The sequence below is a fragment of the Catharus ustulatus genome, chromosome 2 (assembly GCF_009819885.2).
Source record: "Catharus ustulatus isolate bCatUst1 chromosome 2, bCatUst1.pri.v2, whole genome shotgun sequence".
NCBI classification, from domain to species: Eukaryota; Metazoa; Chordata; class Aves; order Passeriformes; family Turdidae; genus Catharus; species Catharus ustulatus.
Window position 1 is genome coordinate 115842800 of NC_046222.1, and position 13912 is coordinate 115856711.

Below are 13912 nucleotides of genomic sequence, written 5' to 3' on the forward strand. Positions count from 1 at the left end.
GGCGCGTAGCGGCCGTGGGGGCAGCGCGGGGCGGCAGCGCCGGGGCAGCGGCGGCCCTGCTCCGCACCCGGGCGGCGGCGGTGAGTGCGGGCTGGGGTGGTGAGTGCGGGGTGAGCGACACAGAGTGCGGGCTGGGGTGGTGAGTGCGGGGTGAGCGACAGGGAGTGCGGGCTGGGGTGGTGAGTGCGGAGTGAGCGACAGTGAGTGCAGGCAGTGCGGGGTTCGGGCGGTGAGTGCGGGCAGTGCGGGGTGACGGGCTGTGAGTGCAGGCAGTGCGGTGTGAGGGACAGTGAGTGCAGGCGGTGCGGAGTGACGGGCGGTGAGTGCAGGCGGTGCGGGCAGTGCGGGGTGAGGGACAGTGAGTGCAGGCAGTGCAGGGTGAGGGACAGTGAGTGCAGGCGGTGCGGAGTGACGGGCGGTGAGTGCAGGCGGTGCGGGCAGTGCGGGGTGCGGCGGGGGCTGCCGGCGGGAGCGGTGCCCGAGGAAGCGCTCGGGGCTCGGATCCCGCACGGGAAGCCCCGAGGGGAGTGAGGGCGGAACGAGCCCCGCTGCCCTCCGCCCCTCGCCGGCCGGCAGCCGCTCGATAAACTCCTCTCCAAGGGTTCGTGCCATTTCCAGTTAAGCCGAGGGAGAAAATGTGTGGAGTGTATTGAACAAAGGAAGAATCATGCGGGATTTCTGTTTTGGAAGAGATTAGCGACTCTCTCCAAAACAGGCAGCTGATACGTTTTTCTCCGAAGTTTTAAAAAAAACACCATCCCCCAAAACAAACCCGCAGAGCACAGCCGCAGCCATCCGAAGCTCTCGTATTCCTGTAAAACTTTTTCCACGGTGGGCAGGGTCGCCCCGAGGCCCGGTCCGTGCTGGGGCTGTGAGGACTGGGCTGGGCTGAGGTGTTTGGGAACGAGCCCGACCCTCCCGGCTCTGCGGGACTGCCCCCAGGCCTGCTGCTCTTCCTTTTCCCCTGGCAAAGGAACAATTCATCCACAGGAACCAGGAGGGGCGGAGGGAGCCTCAGTGTTACACAGCTGAAGCTGGGGTTGAGTGTTGCCTTGGTCGAGGAGTGAGAGAGCAGGCACTGACTGGGCTTGTTGGGAACAAAACAGACAGGAATGGAGCCAGTGAGTAAAATGAAGAAGACACTTGAAAGAATGTCAAGTTTTCATAGAGAAGTCCGTGAAGAGGGACAATTATACAGATGTTGGTGTTCTAGATTAAAATCAAGACCGCGTATTTATTGTTAGTGTTGACTGTCATTGAAACAAACCCTAGTTGTACTTTTTCTGCTCATTTCCACCTCCTCTACCATCTTCCCCCTGCTGGCACCATTGTTGATACAATGGAGGGGAGTGGCATGGAGCGTTACCTGCAGGCTCAAACTGACCTTTTAAACACTTTTCCTGATTAACCTAGTTAGTAATCACATCTGTTTCCCTGCACTGCCGTAGGGATGCTTATACTGGCTCAAGGAAATCTGATTGGGAGGGAAAGAGTTTTTTTAGTTGTACATAAATGAGTGGGTGTGTGTGTAGAAGCCCTGGTTTTGAGTGGGCACAAGTGTATTATGCACACAGACACACAGCTGTGTAAAGGGATTGTGCAACTGGGAGGTTGAACGTTCTGGCCCTCGTGTTTAACAGAGGGAGTGCCATTGATAAAGCAGTTGTGTGGGAGGTTTTGTGGAGGAGGTTTACAAGTGCAAAAGGTGATGAGCAGTCTGAGGAGACTTACCTAGTAAAGGTGACTGAGATTTCGAGAGTAGTTCTTGCTGAACCAGGGGAGTGAGGTTAGAAGCCAGAGAAGAGGGGACAGGGAACTTGTGTGGGACTACTGCATGGAAACAGGAATGAGATTTTTACTTGTCTGTTCAGTTTCAGCCGTCTCACTTCAACCCTCTTTAAGAATAGAAAACTTTGTTTTCCAGAACTAGGCTGGAACTTGGGATTCTGAGTAACTCTGTATTCTTGGAACTAGCAAGTATCAGAAGATCCCTGGCTAAAACTTGGATTATCTTTTTCTTATACAAGTTCATCCAGAAATTTGTGTCCAGCTGGTGTACTCAAAAGTGCAAATCATTGCATGCAGGTGTTGAGATCATAACTAGGTGATATCAGGTTTCTTTTGAGAGAAGTGGATAGTTGCACACAGAGTAACTGTACTAATAGTGTCATTTCCAGAAACAAAAACGGAGAACTGAAATTTTGAAGTTAGTTTTAATTCAGTCTCTTCATACATCTAGATTGAACTACAGTTTTCTGTTAAGTAATAACATTGTTTCTTGCATAAAAACTCCTGCCATATTCAGGGTATTAAAGAGATGAAGTGTTTTGGTCTCACCCTCCTTACTTTGGTTGTGTGGTGTTGAGATATTTTCCCGATGTGACTCAAATCTGCATCAAATCTGCTTTGACTATGGAATTACAAATTTCCTTGTGTCTTCTGTTGTGCTTTTCACCTTAGTATCTCCATACTCAACTAATTCTCCCCCTAATTGACAAAACTCTCCTAAGACAATGAAATCATCCTCCCGTTCCACATGAAGAGTGAAAGATAAAACTATGGAGACCAAATCTAGTGAAGGTGGGATCTGATTTTTTTCAGGGTATTGAGTTCAGTTTTCCTCATTTATGTTAACTGCACAGGTGCAAATAAATTGAATATCTGTCCTAAACCTATTCTGCTTTTTCAAATCAAGTAGACAGATTTTGGGAGATGCAACCCTAAAATAAAACAGATGTAGTTAGTGTCCACATTGGAACAGCATTTTTAGGTAATTTATCTGGAGTCATTAATAAATTCTGTGGCAAAAGCAGAATCAAAACCATTTTTGTTTGCTCTGTCATTATAAACAGCTCCCTTTTCTTGTGATCCTCTGATCCATCATTTTGTTCTACCTGCCTCTGTGACCTCCCTCCCTTGTGAGAGTGTAACCATTTCCATATTCTTTTGGTGAGGCAGATCACAGGATCAATCCACAGGATCAATCAGGTTGAAAGCAAAGATTTATCTGACTTACTTTTGGCTATTACCTGACTCATAGAAACAGCTGGACAGGCAGGGAACAAGAGATGTGGTTGGTAGCAGTTACCTCAGGTAGGATTACTGGGGAAAAACTAGCCCATTTTGCCCTTCTGCTTCCCTCTTCCATTATTCCAGTAAATACTACATGTGTCATTTCCTCCTGTTTACTCAACAAATGACACCAGATTCCTATGGGCAAGAATTCTACTTTTTTTTGGACCATCCTGTTAAGAGCTTTTGCTTTCAGTTTGTCAGCTCAATCCTGAATTTTGTTGCTCGTTTTCATCTTGCTCTTTCATGAATTCCCATCAGCTGTATTTCCAGGATGCTGTCTGGTCTGGCTGGTGTTTCTTTAATGGTTGTTTTGCTTTAACCTCCAAAGGCAATCTACTTTCTTGTCCCCACCATTGCTTCCTCTCCTCTTCCACATTATAAACAAAAGCACTTGCAGTGTGCAGTAGAGAACCCTACAGAGCTGGCAGAGGAGTGGCCTGAATGACTTAATGTCTCGTCTGTTCTCCTGCCAGCTGAATTCAGATGTTGGTAACTATTTGACCTTTTAAAATCTAATCTGACCATACCCAGCCCTTTCCTTGTTTACCTTTGCTTGTCTTACTGATTCTTGTTAAGTAAAATTGGATACACATTTGGGAGGTTTGAAATACCCTTAACCCATTCTTTTCTAGCTGGCACTTTTGGTTATGCTAATTATCAAATAAACAGTGTTTTAATCAAGGCTACTAAATACTATTATTAGAATAACTACATTTCAAAAGTAAAGCCTGTCCTCATACTGACAGTTAAAGAAATTCCATGCTAACCACCTAAAATCACACCATGGATTTTGGCTTGCTAAGAAAACACATCTGTTGAGAGCTCTTTTGTGCCTGTTTCAGGCTGTTGCTTACTTTTAATGACACATAATCGCTGTCTAAAATAACTTTAACTTTGAATAAAAGTTTGACATCTGTTCAGAACTACATTTATAAAATCAGACAGAAATACATCTGCACAACAGCCCAGTATAGTGGAGTTAGCATCCAGGGCTGAGACATGAACATTGTGGTAGCACAAGAAGTGTTGCCCATTTTCAAACCAGGAATGCTGCTTTGTGTAAACAGATTACTTTTTTGGCCATAGATGTCTTTGCATGAGGGAGAGACAGAATATCCTGCAGTTGCATCTTGAAAGATCTTTGAGATCCCTTGCTTTTCACACATTTCATTGTGCATTTTACCTGCTCAGTGGAGTGTTTCATTTAAAGTGTTTGAATCAACCTTCTCATGTTGCTTCTGAAATTACTTTTGAAAGCTGGCATCTCATATATGGAGATCACACACTCGACATACTTCCAGTTTTTCATCTTAGTGGTTAGTCTGTACCGATATGATTACTCTGAGAGTGCTCAAATTAAATGATGCTAAAATCCAGAGACACCACGTGAAGTGTAGGACAGGAGTAATTTGTCATACATAAAACTTAGTCCCAGTACAATATTCATTTTATCACCTGAAACTGCAGAAAATCTTTATTTGCCAGAACTTCAGAGTGGGTGAGATATTTTTGTTTGTTTGTTTACACCAAGAATTGTGGTAATTCTGGATATTCCTGTTTTCCTGGGTTCTTTGTTTTCCTGTACTATAACAATGGATGGACCAGTTTCAAGATTTACTTTACAGCAATTCCTCATTAAAATCCCAATTGCTAAATTAACTGTCTAACATAACTGTCTAAACTAGCATTTATTATAATCAGCTGTATTTGTAAATGTTTCCTACTTGGCATTGAAAAATGACTCAGAAGGTGTGAATTTGTTAGCTCACTGATGTGAAGGCTGTTTATGGAGTCCTAGCAGGAAAATTCATAATATTGGCTTCATCAGCCATGTGAACTTTTGCACCTGGATGTTTCTCTGCATTTATCAGTGAGTTTTTTACTGACCCTGTGTGTGTTCTTCAGCTTTTATTTGCAGCCTGTAGCTCTTCAAACTAGTTACTGAATAAACCTGTGAGAAGAAACAACTTTCTGTTTGTCTTTCTGTCCCTCGTCTCCATTCTCATGGTTATGGGGAATGAGGAAGGGTTAAATGAGGTTTCAGTGTCAGAATTAGTTAAATCTGCTGGTTTTCCTATAGATTTCTCCCATTTCAGTGGCAGCTGGAATGAGCACAGTCTGTGATATTTTATGTCAATACTGCTGAGCACTTCTGAGTGTCAGAAGTGGAATGGCCTCGTTGTGCTGTTTACTGCTGTTGGTTGTGAGAGCTGTGGGCAGCAGCACAATAAAAGCATGGCCTGTTGAGAGTGCGGCTGCATAAGCGGCTTAACCGATCTAAGCTTCTGCCACTGCCTGAAAACAGGAGTTCTTCCTGTTCTAGGTTTTGCATTTTGACTGCTTCCCTGGTGTTCTGCAGTCAACTGCAACAGGGACCTGATCCATTTAATTTTAAAACAAGTGAGAAGGTGAACAAGCTCATCTTTTATGGAAAGGCCATTTAGAGTGAACTCTAAAGAAGTGCCCAACTACAAGCTCATCAGATCTGCAGTTCTCAAAAATGGAAATATCAAAGCACTTGAACTGTGGCTGTTTGTTAGGAACTCTTGGCAAAGATTTGATCAAACTTTTCATCTCAATGTAAGAAAGAACTTTTTACAGTGAGATCAATCATTCCCTGGAACAACCTCCCCAAGAACATGAGGGAGGCCCCATAACCAGAGGGGTTGTTTTTGCAATTGGACAGAGTGCTAGATAACCTCATCAGGGCTGCCTTCCACACAAAAGGTTGAACCAGACAATCTTTTGACATTCCTTGGCTGCTCTGTGGTTCTAGGAAACTGTTTGTATGGGTGAAGTGATCTACGCCAGAAGTACACAAGATGGAGATGCACCTGCTGATGGACAGCACATCTAGGATTTCTGCAAGGACTTCTGCAGTGTATTACATGTGTGAATGAGTTACCAGACCTAAAAATACCTATGGTGGTTTTTTTGCATTAGAAGATTCCTCCACATTTTCTGTATCCTGGAGTAGGTGTTCAGCTTTGTGGGGCAATAGGGCAACACCCTTTTAAATCTTCCAAGACCAAAATGTCAGACATGTTAAATTCTGTAAGAGGATCTGTCAGTTATGAATGAAGCTTTCAAGACCTAACTTTATTTTATTCTGTATATGCTTTTGACACAACTAAGATAAATTATATCTTCAAATGCAGTTAATTGCACGCACAAATTTGTCACATTAGTTTGACATGTGAATTTTAGGAACTTCAATATGAATATCCTCTGAATTGCTTTTGTTACATGCATTTTTGTGCTTTCTATTCAGGCAGAATGGGTGTTGTACTGACTTCATGAGGAGTAGAAGAGCAAAGGGATTATTGTTTTAGTTTTGGGAGCTGCTCTAGTGTTTTTGCAGTACTGGAGAGTTTAAAAAATTGTTTATAAGTATGACCTGGTACTGGTAGGTATGGATTTATGCTGTGTGATTGATCAGTTGTGACTTAGAGCTTCACTGTGATCCTTATTTCCTTGTGAATGACAGTTTGAATTAGATGTTAGTTCATCTTCCAGTGTTTTATCCAGTTATGATGTTCAGAATGCCTCCATCTCTAGATCAGTGTGCTTCCTTTAGGAAAACTGCCATGAATTTAAGCTTTCCTACTGCTCCATAGTAGTTGATTGGAAGGGACCATGAGTAAAATTGTTGGCCTAAAGGTCAAAGGGATGCAAAACTAGCTCCCTGAGAGCTTGGCTTTGGAGGCAGATACAGTCTGGAAAGTTCCCATTTCCTTTCTGTGGCTGTCCAGGGGAGCAGAGTGGCCGAGGAGGAGAGGGACAAAGCTGAAGTGCAGAGCACAGAACTGCATCAGCCACATCAGGAGGCTGTTCCCCAATAAAGGGTGGGTGGCAGTGGCAGGAAAGGAGGAGAAATTCCTTGACTCCTCTTCAAGGCTGAAGTCTGTACCCTAAATGTGTCAATGAGCTTTGTGGGTAGGTTTGTTCAAATCCTACTCGAAAAAATGTTAAGTGTAAAGCAGTAAAATAATGTGTGCATCTTCGTGTGTTTGGAAATTCAGATAAAGTTACGTGAGAAATAATAGATGTGGGTGTTGAGAGGGAAATAAGAGTATTTAGTACTTATCTTGGTTTTTTTTTTTTTCTTCCCCCTGGTTTGTAGGGCTCTTTATCCTTCTATTTTACTGCAGTTGCTCTGGATTCTGGTGGTGTACAACTTTCTGTATGCTCTCTTTATGCAATTCCCCAGTGTGACAGAAAACTTAATAAAATCTCTAAAGGAGTTGTGCCTCATTATCTTTTGCCTAGTTACCATATAATTCAATAAGATGAAATATGTGTTTGTGACTCTTTCATAAGTTCTCTGCAATTTGATTTTTGGTTGACTGGAAAATCCCATTAAAACATGCTCTGAAATGCTGTCATATATGCATTGCTTCAGGGGAGGACAGGCAGGGTGGAAATTTATATTAAAGCCTGCTGACGGTGCATAAACACTTGAAAGAGAAGGCTTTGTTTGCACATTTCTCTAGCTTAGTTTAGCACTGCACAAAGGAATGACTTTTTATTGGTTTGGGGTTAATTTTTCCAAATTAAATGGAGTATTAGACATTGACCTACCAAACAAGTGCTAAATGCAGTTTCTGTACGGGGCAGAGTGTTGCCTCATCACAGAAAAACAAAATAAACTTCATTAAGTAGTAATCTTATGTTTGTTATAAAATTATTGCACACAAAATAAAGATGCCAGTGTGAAACTACCCGGGTTCCTCTTTACTGCAATAATGCACATTCTGAGATCTAGGATCTTTCTGGGGATTCTTAATAGCTACTTGAAAACTACTGGTAGTTTAGAAGGTAGTCTGATGTTTTTAAAGTAGCTGTTGCTGCTTGCCTTTGATGATATTGTAATAATTCCAAGAAAAAACTTCAGTGAGTGGAGAAAAACCTTTTTCAAATGTATAGAATTATCAGGTCTCTTTTTCTCTGAAAAGAGCAGACTTGTATATTGGATATAGATTAATAGGGTTGGAGGCTGAGTCTTGTACAGCCAGTTTGTTTTATTGGAAAATCTGTAAATGTATTATTTGTGACACTTGGGTCATGGTTTTGCTTTATAAACTGTGTTGGGGAAGAAAGTATCTGTAAAAGTTTCAGAGCAGGATAAATGGTACATTGTTAGCTTTGATCTTGTGACCTTTTCTGAATAGACAAACACTGTACCTGTAATGAAATTGTGATTTTGTGAATGGACTGTGCCCAGAGACTGCTCCTTGGCCCTGCTCTGTCACCTCTAGAGAAGTATAACCTAAAATAAAGGTAGCAGTCTTTACTTTTCTTTTTTTTTTTACTTCCCTACCTAAACCTTAAATGCTTTTAAAAGGCAGAAAGCTCTGTTGTACTCTACTCTCTACTTGTTATGAACGCTTTGATGTGTTGATTTGTGAGACCAGAGACAATGAAAAAGAGAGATTGTAGGTAGTGAGTAGGATCTTTAAAGGGGCCACATGCCAACCATCAACTCGATTTCTGGTTGTGTCATGGTGTTATGTGCTGATATTTACTCCCCTGGTTCTAATTCAGTTTTAAACCATTTTGGAGAGGAACTGGATGTAGTTATCTATTTCATACTGGGCACTGGACTCCTTTCATAGCCAAGCAGTTACCAATAAAAGCTACATCTGGAAAATTGTGTTATAGTAATCACCAAATCTCACCCTCATTTATTGATTTCCTTTTTAGTTGTTTTAATCTATTTCTGCTTTTGTCCTGAACAGCATCATATGGCAGCAAGTTTCATGAATTATACACCATGTGAAATTTCAGGTCCTTACATCTCTGTCAGTTGAGGTGTGGGTCCCCTCCAGTTTCTCATGTGAGAAGTAGTGGTTGGCTGCAATGTGTTGTATGTGTTACAGTTAGGCCAGCTGAATGTCAGCTTCTCTGAACTGAGAGATTTGTTATCCAGTGATGATTTAAAAACAAAGGCTATTTTCCTTCTTTCCAAATAAACAGCAACATGTAATTTTTTATCCATATACTATGCAGTTTTCAGCTGAAGTTGGGAGCTGTTGACTGTTCCTCAGTTAGTTGTCTGTAAAGCATCAGGAGATAGTCTGAACTACAAAATCAAAGCTGGCTTGTTTCTAATCTAGGGAACAGATGCAAATGTTTCATTTGTGTGAAAACAGGGATGGAATAGGGAAGAAAAATGAATGCACGTTCAAAACTCCTAATTTAGGGAGGCTGTAAGTAAAAGCATTCTGCAGTATTCTGATACAGTTCATGTGGGTTTTTTTCTTAAAAAAATGCTAACAGGTCCATTGATTATTTTATCTTACTATAAATTTAAAAAAATACATAATAGATATTCAATAAGCAACTGTCACTTTACTAGTATAACATACGATTTTATCAATACATCATTTAGGACTACAGCCACCTGTAAATGTGTAGCAAAGGGATCATGTGCTTTCTCTGCCTTATTATGTATTGACTTTGTGTGTTACTTTATGATTTTGGAGGCTGGTAACATTTTGGAGAGGAAGTTACTGAAAGTATCAGTAATGGTGAGCATAAACTGGATGTTAATTTTGTAATCTGTAATTGCAAGTTTCCACTCCTTAGGGGTGTGTGAGAAGAATGTGCTTTTTTTTGGTTTGGAGAGGTGAGGGCTGGTGGCCAGACTGTCTCATAATTCCTGGATTAGCTGTCTCTGTTTGTCTCTTTTTTCTGATGTTTTTGAGAAACTATTCCAGTATTTCAGATTTTTAGCCTTAGATTGGCCCCTGTGGTGTATTAGCAGGATGTAATTTCTGCTTCAAGAACATAAGTTTTGAAGACAAAAGACAAGCACATAGGCTACTTCAGAAATCTCTTTGATGTGGTGAGATTTTTTATTTTTGAGAGGTTTTATTGTTTTGTTTGTTTTTTAGTTTGACAGAGAGCCTCACATTACCTTTGTTTTTGTTGATTTATCGGAGTAATCTTGTAGCTTCACAGAAAGTTTTTCCTAAACATTCACTATCACCCCATAACAACCTTTGTCTCTTTACTTTTTATAGGGGTTCCTTCCTCAGCTACTTACTGCTGTGAGTGTGGTCATACCGTGCATGTTGGGTGTATCTGCAGTAGCATTTTGGTGCAGATTTGGAGTCTTCCAATTGTCACTACTTACTGTGCTTTGGTTTGCATTGCAGAAACATTTCAAAACACTCAGACTGAGATATTTTTGGATGAAAGTAAACCAGAAAATAAACTCTAAGAACTGCAGTCCCACTGCCAGACAGTGCTCAGCTCATGAAAGCAAATTAGAGCTACCCCAAAGTAGAATTCTTGACCTGTGTTGTGTAAGTGATGGGTCCTCAGCACCAACTGTTTATCTCTTCAGGTGCATTCCTAGTGCTCTGCATTCCTAGCTAATATGAGTATAGTCATGGATAGAGATCATTATTATGCACTTAGAGGTTATTATTCCTGGCCACTGTAATTGCTTCAGATAAAGAGTCCAGCTATTCAAGCCTAAGTTAGAATAGATGATATCCAAGTGGCTGACAAGTTAGATTTGTCAGCTAGCACTCAAACACTAATTAGGTCAGGGAGCATCAGATCTGTAGTGAAGCTGTGTTCCTGTCTCTGTTACCTTTTCACCTTTCCCACTATTAATCTGACTTCCTGTCCATTCCCTTACATGCTTATCCGTGTTATCCAGCTGCTACCCCAAGTGACAATATTCTGACATCTCACATGTGCTGGCAGTGCTCTTTCCCTGGTCTTACCTCCTTAACCTACTTGAGTTGCCCCCTTGCAAAGGGCTGTGGAGCTGTGCCTGGTCCTAGACATGGTGGTGTTAGCTTCCTAACTGCCCACTTTCTGCTGGCAAAATAGATAATGGTTTCAGCTGCCAAAGGCACCATGACTGCTGAGATAACTGCTGCAATTGGTAAACCCATCTTCACTTCACTGAGAGCATTAATGGGTTTTCTCTGTTCTTCTTGGTCATTGATTTTCATGGAAAATGTGTGGGAGCAAGGAAGAAATCTCAGTGTCAGATTTAGTTAAAAGGTACTGGCAGAGGAACAGAATGTAAAATAGGTGAGTGACGTAGCGTCAGTTTTGTGTCCAAACAAAATCAGGATAAAAACACATCCTACTGTGAAAGCTTTATTTAATTGTTCATCATTCTTACTTGATAAAGAAGAGGAATTGGTTATTGCAATATCAACATTTCAATGGATTATCAAGTTAAATGCTCTAAATTTGAATTCCTAAGGCACAGGAGATTGTATAACCTAAAACAACATCTTCTGACAGTCGCATACAGAAGAGTGAGGTGTCTGAAATTTTGCTCTACAGACTGCTCAGAAAGGCATGGTCTCCTGAGGATTTCTGTTTTCCACACAGATGGTTATATAAGTGTTCAATTATGCCTCGCAGGAACTGCCCCACATGGTCCCCAGGAGTTTTAAGAAAATGCAATCCACCAAAATTCTCCCTCTCTGAAGAGTTTTGTTACTTCTCCTGCCAAATGTCTTGCTCGCCAAGATGTATCAGGAGAATGTTCTTGTTTGATTTTGAAAGGGAGGGGAAAGAAGAAGTATCTTAGCTTATAGCAATTCCCCCTTTGAACCTCTGGAAGTACCCAGAAAATAACCAGCCAGAATATTGCCACAGCTTTAACAGAACAGAAAACACTGGTGAAGAAGGAGTAGTAAAGTTGAGGCAGAAACTCAGACCCAGTCTCTCCAGCTGCAGTCCTGAGGAGCTTCCTTCTCTCTGCTGACAGGGTGGAGTTGTGCCCTGTGCATGCTCATTCTGTGAGTAATGTTCTGTTTCACTGGGTTTAGGGTGCAGTGGCAACCTGTTAAGTACAGGCTTCTCTTAGTGATCTGATCTGTGGTTCTGGTGCTTAAATTAATGATGCTGTTTTATAATGCTGTGGTCGAATAGCATATACAAAGCAGAAGGTTTTGCAGATCTCTGTTTTACTCTTATTCTTGTCCCTTGTAGTCTGAGGTGGGATAAATCTTTTGAATCCTCGTCTGACAGAGTAGTTTCCAAAGTTCCCTCCCTCTCTATTCCCACCAAATTGCCTGGAAAACCTTGGCAAGCAAACTGAACTTAATGACTACAGGGTTCTCCCATATCCTATGAATTCCTGTTCAGAGAAAAAATCAATTATTTTTCCAGCACTTGAATCAGTGTAAATTCTTTGGTACGCTTTTCCTGGGGAGAAAACTCTTTGGAAGTAAATAACAGTAAATGAAATCGTAGTCTTTCCAGGCATGTAAAAGACATGTGGTGGGAGTGAGATTTTGTAGGTAGGCACATAATACATTCTGTATAAATGGCTGTCAGCTAATTAAATAGCTACACAGGAAGTCAGATTGATAATGTTTTAATATTTTTTCTAAACAAAGCTCCCCCAGGAGTGTTCCAGTTGTTGCATTGCACTGGTTTGGGATGGAGGAGCTAGAACAGAGGTGTTTATTTTTGGTCTGCATGTCTACTGATGTTTTACTTAACAGTGTCCCTGGAATGGACCTGCTTTCATAAAAAGCTCCAGAAGAACCTAACTATTGATAACTCCAAGTAATTATGTAGCTCCTTGGCTTCATGAATTGTACATATCACAAAACTAAAGTTAGCAGCTATACCACTTGTCAGAATGGAAAAAAAGCGCTTCCATCCCCCTACCTGGATGCTGTCATGTACATGCCTTCCCAGCTGGAGAGGAGCAGGGAGCTTTGGAGTATTTTAAGTCCTTTTTAACACAGCAGGTGAGAAACCAGATGAGGGAAAACACTGCTGCTGCCTTACATGAGCCTTAGTTTCCCGTCCCTTAAGGACTGGCTTTGTTCTCGGTGTTCTGTATCCTTGGAGCACATGACAGTGAGGGAGAGCAGTGCAGGCAGTTTGTGTGCCCTCAGTCAGAGCCTCTGTCCTTTAATGGTACGTGCTGCACACAAGTTGCCATTAAGCTTGGAATCAGGATATGTACCCAGAAGAGGTGTGTGCCTGCCAGCCAAAGATGGTTATCCTAATAAATGCAATGTAATCCTGCAGAGACACTGTCTTAAGACAGCAGCTTTTAATGCTGAAATTAATTACCTTCCCAGTTTGAGACATTGCCACTGCTAGAATATAATTACCACCTTTGGAAATATGTATACAAATATTCTATGCTTTATGCTTATAAATAGTGTATTCAAGATTTGGATACTTTCAGAATTGAGAAAAAGAGTATTTAGGTTAATTCCGGAAAGACACGTACAGCTTGGTTTGTTATTTCAGTATTAGTTCCTCTTTCATGCAAGATATTTCTCCTTGGTAAGAGGCTGCAGCCTGTTGGTGAGCAGGGCATTGCTGGTAAATAGCAGGGATGGTGGTGTTGTGTCTCCTGGGCTCTCCCACAGGCTTTAGAACTCAGTGCTTCCCAATGAGTCATTATAGTTCCTACTAGAAGTGTGTGGTACATTGTTTTCTGTTTTGTTTTTTAAGCATTCTACTGGCTTCCAAGCAGGCAGTCAGGAAAGGTCACCTGTTGGTTGGATCAACTGCCCTTAACTCAGAATTGGACACTCAGCATGGGTACAGGGCTATACAGCTGTCCACTGTGTTGTCACATATCTAAGGTGATGTATAGCCTTATAGAAGATGGATAGAAGAGGGATTCATGAAACAACAAATTTTGGTGTTTCAGTAAGGCTTGTGAAGACTTAAAAGCAGGAGACAAGGTGAAGAGTTGGACAGAGGAATACATGAGTCAGTAGTAAGTCAGGATGTTCCTATAGTGTGACTAGCCCTCTTCTGCTTTATTAGCTGGCTTATGATGGTAAAAAAGATTTTTGTGCTTGTCTTTGTTCAATCCCTTCCT

At 41.6% G+C, this 13912-nt stretch overlaps 1 protein-coding gene across 1 annotated transcript in view; it reads left to right on the plus strand.

The window, feature by feature from the left end:
• Positions 1-13912, plus strand: part of PRRG1 (proline rich and Gla domain 1) — a 66698-nt gene that overhangs the window by 34041 nt on the left and 18745 nt on the right. Inside the window, exon 3 of the mRNA XM_033051743.2 lies at positions 10-80. Coding sequence (XP_032907634.1) covers positions 10-80 — 71 coding nt within the window. The remainder of the gene's footprint in view (positions 1-9; positions 81-13912) is intronic.